At 49.8% G+C, this 9,303-nt stretch overlaps 1 gene segment (V, D, J or C); it reads left to right on the plus strand.

The window, feature by feature from the left end:
• The first annotated feature begins 517 nt into the window (after positions 1–517).
• On the plus strand, positions 518–7,067 carry LOC139269176 (immunoglobulin kappa variable 3-15-like). The segment is given in 3 exon segments: positions 518–566; positions 754–1,026; positions 6,904–7,067. Coding segments are annotated over 3 exon segments (486 nt in total).
• Positions 7,068–9,303: the final 2,236 nt, after the last annotated feature.

Raw genomic sequence — 9,303 nt, forward strand, 5'->3', positions numbered from 1 at the left:
TTTCTGTCCAAACCGGTCCCCACTGAGAATAGGCCCACAGCACAGAACGGCTCTTAATTGGGCAATAAACAGCCAGGGTACTGAGAGAGGCCACGGGATGGCCACTGTGGGGAATGGGGCCTTACTCCAGGAGAAGGCATGTCTGGGGTCAAGGGTTAACATCCATTGGTGGGGCAGGGCACAGGGAGGTTTACTCTGCATTTCAGTGTGCTGCACTTGGGAGTCTGTGGGGAATGGAGAGTGAGAGGGAGTGAAACAGGGAGAGAGAGGCTATGAATCAGAGACAGAAAGGTGTAGAGGAAAGCTGTGAGACATAGGGCAATGAGAGAGGAACCGGGAAGGAGATGGAGGGAGAGAAGAAGAGGAAGTGAAATGTGCTGACGTGGCTTTCTCTGGGTGAAGACATTTACATACTGAGGGATGGGCAGTGAGACTCTCACAGGCTGCAGGTTTATAAAGCAGAGCCCAGTGAAGGGCAGTTTATCAGTAAGCAGGCACAGGGACAGGAGCAGACACCATGATTTCACCCATCCAGCTGATCTGGCCTCTGGCATTCTGCGTCGCAGGTACGAATCTCTCTCCTTCCACGTTTAATATCTCCTTGCTGTCGATTTCTGTCCAACTCTACTGACCAGTGATTGAAGGGCAAATGCTGACACTAGAGGAGAGCTCAGTGTCTCGAGCAATCTCTGATTTTACAGCGTCTTTCTGTGACAGTGCTTACTTCACTTTCTTTCCCCATTTCCCCCTCAGGTATCAGTGGGGACATCATCATGACCCAGTCTCCCCCGGTGCTGTCAGTGAGTGAGGGACAGACTGCAACCATCACCTGTACCGCCAGTGCATCCGCAAGCGGTGATGTTGAATGGTTCCAGCAGAAAGCCGGGCAGAAACCCACTCTGCTGATCTATGATGCAACATCTCGTTTCACTGGAACCTCCGATCGCTTCACCGGCAGTGAACAGTCCAACACGTTCACCCTGAGCATCAGCAACGTGCAGAGCGAGGATGTCGCAGACTATTACTGTCAGCAATCTGAGAGCTTCCCTTCACACTGTGATACACAGCGGTACAAAAACCTCAATATACACAGCCCCACCTCCTGTACTGACTCACCCCACATTTATATATAATATATAATAATGGACACACAGCCCCACCTCCTGTACTGACTCACCCCACATTTATATATAATATATAATAATGGACACACAGCCCCACCTCCTGTACTGACTCACCCCACAGTTATATATAATATATAATAATGGACACACAGCCCCACCTCCTGTACTGACTCACCCCACAGTTATATATAATATATAATAATGAACACACAGCCCCACCTCCTGTATGGTTTTACACATGACTGACACAGCTTGATGGGAGTGATGGCAGGAATATTCAGCTGGAAGCTGCAGTGAATTGGGAAAGGATGGAGTGGGTCAGAGAGGAGTTGGGGCTGTGTCTTCATCACTGAGAATCTCACAGCTCTACTCTGTACATTCAGACAGCACGGAGACACTGGGTGGTCCCTGTGTCCTCAATCCAAATAATCTCACAAACCCCCCACTATTGAGAGGGGCACAACTTATAAAACCCAAAGTATAAACATGATAGGACAGTGAACAAGTGAAATGGTCGTGCTCTTTCCCTGCCCACCCCACACTCCAGGCCCTGCGGTGCCCAGCCGTCGCAGAAGGCTTCATGCCGACTCTGGGCTCCGTCCCCAGGTCCACCCGGGTGTGGACAAAGTCCCCGAAGGGAGACAGGCAGGCAGTGCGACCACCCCATGGGCCCCGTCCAACTGGGACCTGTGGATGGCCATCTCCGACCTGCCCACTCCACCCGCACCGGGTGACCAGACCCAGGAGCAGGCCCACGGGGAGGCCCTCCGACCTGCCCACTCCCCCGGCATTGGGTGGCCAGGCCCAGGAGCAGGCCCACGGGGAGGCCCTCCGACCTGCCCACTCCCCCGGCACTGGGTGACTAGGCCCAGGAGCAGCCCCATTGGGAGGCCCTCCGACCTGCCCACTCCCCCGGCATTGGGTGAACAGGCCCAGGAGCGTGGGACTGAAGTGGAGCCAGAAATCGAGGAGCAGCCCCTTCAAATAGTGGAAGAGGGGCTGCATCCTCTCACACTCCACGTACACACGAGTCAGGGACTGAGGAAACAGGTTTCTAAAGCCCCTGAAACTCGTTATTTTATAATGATCCCCGAGGAAGGCCTGTGTCAGCAACACAAACATCTCGCTTGCAGACGGAGCCCGTTGTTCGAGGGGCACAAAGAGGTGAGCCCTGTGTGACGGGGACTTTCATTCTCCAGCAATTCCGTGGCCCCAGGGTTACCGTCTGATGGGGCGGGAAGGGCAGCTGGGAGATTTGTCCCAAACACGTCGGATCCCCAACTCCCCCGGGCACTGCCACAGACAGCTCGGACACAGGGAGAGGGAGGGAGAGAGAGAATGAGGGAGGGAGAGTGAGAGGGAGGGAAAGATAGATAGAGGGAGTGAGTGAGAGAGGGGGAGTGAGGGGAAGAGGCGGAGAGAGAGTGAAGGAGAAAGGGTGAGAGAGAGAGAGAGAAAAAATGAAGGAGAGAGTGAGAGAGAAACTGAGAGAGCAACAGATAGAGTGAGACGCTGAGAAAGAGACAGAGGGAGACACACACAGACAGAGAGAGGGGGAGAGAGACTGAGTGAGCCAGGGACGGAGTATATTGTACAGCCACTGCACTGGAAGCTGTCACTGTGGCTCACGTTCGGTAAAGGAACCAAGCTCAGACTGAGTAAGTAAACCCCAATGCTCCGTTATTAACACTTTAAATACTGAATCTTTCTAAGACACAAATGCTGAATATGCGAAGGTATTAGTTTACGTATGATTACACTCGATCCTCACATCTTTCCTCATCTAAATCTATCAGTATAACACCCTATTCCCTTCTCCCTCATATCCCTGTCTAGCCTCCCCTTAAATACATCGATACTATTCACTTCAATCACTCCCTGTGGTAGCCAGTTCCACATTCTCACCACTTGCTGGGTAAAGAATTTTATCCTGAATTCCCGATTGGATTTCTTGCTGACTATCTTATATTGATGGCCTCTAGTTCTGCTCTTCCCCACAAGTGGAAACACTCTCTCTGTATCCACTCTATCAAAACCTTTCCTAATGTTAAAGACCTCTATCAGGTCACCCCTCAGCCTCAAGAGAAAAGAGCCCCAGCCTGTCCATCCTTTCCTGATATGTACACCCTCGCATTTCTGGTCCCATCCTTGTAAACCTTCTCTGCACCCTCTCCAGTGCCTCTGTATGGGTTATATAATATGGTGGGGAGCTGCGGTGAATGAAAGGGTTAATTGAAGAGTGCTGTGTATGACAGGGAGCCCGGCTGTATTCCTTTACCCACACTCCCCCTTCACCCAGCAAAGTATAAGTAACGAACTGTTACCCACCGTGTGGAGGAGATCTGGACGTTGGCACACTGCGGTCCCATCCCTGCACCATCCCCGGAAATCGCTCCCAAGCCTCCTGCCTGTCTCAGTGTGACAGACACGGTGTGTGAGACACGGGCAGAGTGTGGGTGTGAGTGAGTGAGCTCGCTGGGGGCAGTCTGTGCTCCTGTCACAGTCTCTGATATAACTGAGCTCAGCCTCAGCACACTGACACTCCCGAGGTCCCGCCTCCCCCAGCTCCAACTCTGATCTGTCCAGCCCCCGCTCACCTCCTGTCCAACTTCTGATCACAAACAGGGGCAGCAGGGCTCGCAATCCGGCGGCTGCAGTGCTCCAGGGTTGTGGGGAGACTCTCAGTTGCTGTTTCTGTGGCTCGAGTACAGGCCGATATTTATCCCTTGACCAACATCACTTAAACATAGAAAATAGGAGCAGTAGTAGGCCATTCGGCCCTTCGAGTCTGCACTGCCATTCAATATGATCATGTCTGATCCCCTATCTCCACCATATTCCCGCTTTTTCCCTATACCCTTTGATCCCTTTTGTTTCTAGAAATCCCTCTTTCTGCCTCTTAAATATATTCAGTGACTTGGCCTCCACAGCCTTCTGTGGTGGAGAATTCCACAGGTTCACCACCCTCTGACTGAAAATATTTCTCCTCATCTCGGTCCTAAATTTCCTACCACGTATCCTGAAATTGTGACCACTTATTCTAAACTTCCCAGCCCGGGAAAACTTCCTCCCCATCCAGTCTATCCAACCCAGTCAGAATTTTATACGTTTCACTGAGATCCCCTCATTATTCTAAACTCTAGTGACTGCAGGCCCAGTCGACCAAATCTCTTTTTATACGACAGTCCTGTCATCCCAGGAATCAGTCTGGTGAACCTTCGCTGCACTCCCTCTATGGCAAGGATATCCTTTCTTAGGTAAGGAGACCAAAGCTGCACATAATACTCCAGGTGCGGTCTCACCAAGGCCCTGTAGAAAGACCTCGTTGCTCCTGTACTCAAATCCTCTTGCAATGAAGGCCAACGTACCATTTGCTTTCCTAACTGCTTGCTGCACCTGCATGTTTGCTTTCACTGACTGGTGTACAAGGACACCCAGGTCCCTCTGTACATCGACACTTCACAAACCATCACCATTTAAATAATACTTTGTCCTTATGTTTATCCTACCAAAGTGGATAGCTTCACATTTATCCACAATATATTACATCTGCCATGTGTTTGCTCACTCACTCAACCTATCTAAATCTCCTTGCAGTTTCATTGCATCCTCCTCACAACTCATAATCCCATCTAATTTTGTGTCGTCAGCAAACTTGGAAATATTACATTTGGTTCCCTCATTCAAATCATTTATTTATACATTGTGAATATCTGGGGCCCAAGCACTGATCCCTGTGGTACCCCACTCGTCACTGCCCGCCACCCTGAAACACACCCATTTATTCCGACTGTTTCCTGTCAGTTAACCAATTTTCAATCCATGCCAATACATTACCCACAATCCTATGTGCTTTAATTTTGCACACTAAACTCTTATGTGGGATTTTTATCGAAAGCCTTCTGAAAATCCAAATACACTACATCCACTGGTTCTCCATTATATATTCTATCAGTTAGATCCTCAAAAAACTCCAGTAGGTTCCTTTCATAAATCCACGTGACTGTCTTTAACCCCGTTGATGTTATCTAAGTGCACCGTTATCACATCCTTTATAATAGACTCCAGCATTTTCCCTATTAATGACCGGTCTGTCGTTCCCCGTTCTTTCTCCCTCCTTTTTTAAATAGTGGGGTTACATTTGCCACCCTCCAATCTGCAGGAATTGTTCCATAATCTATAGAATTTTGGAAGATGACAATCAATGTATCTACTATTTCCATGGCTACCTCTTTTGATACTCTGGGATGCAGATCATCAGACCCTGGGGATTTATCGGCCTTCAGGCCCATTAGTTTCTCCAGCACTATTTTCTTACTAATAATCATTTCCTTTAATTCCTCTTGTTCACTGGACCCATGGTTCACGAGCATTTCTGGGAAGTTATTTGTATCCTCCTCCGTGAAGAGATCATTTACCTCATTGCTGTGTGTGGGAGCTTGCTGTCCACAAATTGGTTCCCGTGTTGGCCACATTACAACAGTGACTACACTTCAAAATGTACTTCATTGGCTGTGAAGCACTTTGGGACATCCTGAGGTGTGAAAGGCGCTATATAAATGCAGGTCTTTCTTTAATTTCTCTTTTCTTTTTATTAACTGGGACTCGCACAATTCCCCTGCTGATTAAACCTGGAACCAGCAGAAAATCCCCAGAACACGGACTAATGTTCCATAAGAACATGGGAATTAGGAGCAGGAGGAGTCCATTTGGCCCCTCGAGCCTGCTCCGCCATTCAATGAGATCATGGCTGATCTTCTACCTCAACTCCACTTTCCTGCACTGTCCCCATATCCCTCGATTCCCTGAATATCCAAAAATCTATCGATCTCCGGAATATACTCAAGGACTGAGCCTCCACAGCCCTCTGGGGTAGAGAATTCCAGAGATTTACCACCCTCTGAGTGAAGAGGTTTCTCCTCATCTCAGTCCTAAATGGCCGACCCCTTATTCTGAGACTGTGACCCCTGGTTCTAGACTCCCCAGCCAGAGGAAACATCCTCCCTGCATCTACACTGTCAAGCCCTGTCAGAATTTTGAATGTTTCAATGAGATCCCCGCTCATTCTTCTAAACACGAGAGAATATAGGCCGAGTATACTCAATCTCTCCATAGGACAATCCCCCCATCCCAGATGTCCGTCTGATGTGTCTGCCTATTTGTCACACGTGACGGAGCATACAGCAGGAGTTCCACCAGCAACACAGGATGTTACCTCAGTGCCCGGCCCACTTTCCCCATCCACTTACCACATTCTTACAGGTAAACGGGCTCAGCACCTGCCCTCGGCCGGTGAAATGTCTCCCCTCTACACCACAGACTGCCCGTCATCTGCTCACCATCTCACTCCTGAAGGCACGACCTCTGGCTGGGGCAAAGCTCCCCTCCCCAAGTGGGCTCACTGTCCCAGTGTGAGCCCAGAGACTGAGCTCCCCAAGTGGGCTCACTGTCCCAGTGTGAGCCCAGAGACTGAGCTCCCCAAGTGGGCTCACTGTCCCAGTGTGAGCCCAGAGACTGAGCTCCCCAAGTGGGCTCACTCTCCCAGTGTGAGCCCAGAGACTGAGCTCCCCAAGTGGGCTCACTCTCCCAGTGTGAGCCCAGAGACTGAGCTCCCCAAGTGGGCTCATTGTCCCAGTGTGAGCCCAGAGACTGAGCGTGTCAGACTAATCGACCAGGAGGTGTCAGCCGTGGCTCAGTCACTAGCATGCTCGGCTCTGAGAAAAGGAAGATTTGCATTTTCAGATGAGACGTTAAACCGAAGTCCCGTCTGCCCTCTCAGGTGGACACGAAAGATCTCATAATCACTACTGGAAGGGCAAGAGGGTGCTTCCCAGTGTCCTGGCCAATATTTATTCCACAACCAACATAGTTAAAACCGATGATCTGGTCATGATCTCATTGCAGTCTGGAAGCTTCATGGAATCGGAGAAATTTACAGCATGAAAGGAGGCCATTCGGCCCATCATGTCCACGCCGGCCGACAAAGATCAATCCAGCCTGATCCCACTTTCCAGCTCTTGGTCCATAGCCCTGTGGGTTACGGCACTTCACGTGTAGATCGAAATAATTTTTAAATGTGGTGAGGGTTTCTGCCTCTACCATCCTTTCAGGCAGTGAGTTCCAGACCCGCAACAGCCTCCGTTCTATCCACTCTATCTCGGGCCCTCATAATTTTATACACCTCAATAAGGTCTCCCCTCAGCCTCCTCTATTCCAAAGAAAACAACCCCAGCCTATCCAATCTTTCCTCATAGCTAAAATTTTCCAATCCAGGCAACATCCTCGTAAATCTTCCTGTGTGCAATTGGTTGTAAAGCAACTTTGGAAGTCCTGAGGTTGTGAAAGGCGCTATATAAATTCAAGGCTTTCTTTCATTGAAGTGGGAGGGCCCAGATCACGACCCTCAGCCATTGTCCGCGCACTCTGACCTCCCAGGAGGTCACGGGATCAGTGACCCTGCCTGATCCCGGTACACTGAGGCTAATTGTAGCCTCACCCTTGACCTCACCCCGGTGCTGGGCAGCAAGCTTTTAAATGCAATCTAGAAGCTTCTACACCGACACCCAACATGAAGCCTTGCTGAAGTGTGTTTATACAAGTGTGCTGCAATGTTCCCTGATAAAGTTCTCCCGATCTGTGTGTGATCTGAGCTTTCTCACTGCTGAGCCTGTTTCCCCTGTATCCACCCATCTACAGTTCGAGCTTCCTGCCAGTGAACAGCATCTTAACGGGACACTCAGTCTTTACCGACTCTTACTGTTAACCATTTCAGTGCTGAATGTGTGCCAATCCTGCACTGCAGATGTTAATACAACAGTCCAATATGATTTTGAGTATCAGCCGTAGCTCGGTGCGTTGCACTCTCGCCTCTGAGTCAGAAGGTTTGTGGGTTCAAGTCCCACTCCAGGGACTTGAGCACAAAAATCTAGACTGACACTTCAGTGCAGTGCTGAGGGAGGGCTGCACTGTTGGAGGTGCCATCTTTCGGATGAGACATTAAACCGAGATCCCGTCTGCCCTCTCAGGTGGATGTAAAAGATCCCAGGACACTATTTCGAAGAAGAGCAGGGGAGTTCTCCCCGGTGTCCTGGTCAATATTTATCCCTCACGCAACATGACAGAAGAACACATTATCACCACCCTCTGAGTGAAGACGTTTCTCCTCATCTCAGTTCTAAATGGCTGACCTCTTATTCGGAGACTGCGACCCCTGGTTCTGGACTCCCCAGCCAGAGGAAACATCTACCCTGTCAAGCCCTGTCAGAATTGTGTATGATTGAATGGGATCCCTTCTCATTCTTCTAAACTCTAGAGAGTATAGGCCTTGGAACTTGTGGAACCAAGGCGGGTAGATGGAGTTCAGATACCGATGAGCCGTGATCTGATTGAATGGGGGAACAGGCTCGAGGTGCTGAATGGTCTCCTCCTGTACATTGTGTCCAGCAGCAGCTGTGTCCCTCTCCGCAACCTCATCTTGACTTTTATCAGTCGCATCAGAGCCTTGATTCCCTCACCAGGGGGCTGGTGTTTCCAGATCAAGGTCCAGCTGATCGATGCCATGAGTCAGACTCAGTGAGCGCTGTCAGAGGATGGCAAGGCTGCTCTAACTGCAGCCTTGTTCTAATGCATTTGGGGAGGGGCAACAAGGCAAGGGAATACACAATAAATGGGAGCGTACTGAGAGAGGTGGAGGAACGGGGGGACCTTGGAATGCAGGTCCACAGATCCCTGAAGGTCGCAGGTCAGGTCGATAGATGCTTAAAAAGACAGACGGAATGCTTGCCTTTATTAGCCGAGGCATAGAATACAAGATCAGGGAGGTTATCCTTGAACTGTATAAAACACTAGTTAGGCCACAGTTAGAGTACTGCAGACAGTTCTGGTCACCGCATTACAGGAAAGATGTGATTACACGAGAGAGGGGACAGAGGAGATTCACGAGGATGTTGCCGGGACTGGAGAATTTTAGCTATGAGGAAAGATTGGATCTGCTGGGGGTGTTTTCAGTGGAACAGAGGAGGCTGAGGGGAGACCTTATTGAGGTGTATAAAATGATGAGGGGCCTAGATAGAGTAGATAGAATGGACCCATTTCCCTTTGCAGAGGGGTCAACAACCAGGGGGCATAGATTTAAAGTAATTGGTGGAAGGTTTAGAGGGGAGATGAGGAAACAATTCTT

Source organism: Pristiophorus japonicus, chromosome 8 (genome assembly GCF_044704955.1).
Source record: "Pristiophorus japonicus isolate sPriJap1 chromosome 8, sPriJap1.hap1, whole genome shotgun sequence".
NCBI lineage: Eukaryota > Metazoa > Chordata > Chondrichthyes > Pristiophoridae > Pristiophorus > Pristiophorus japonicus.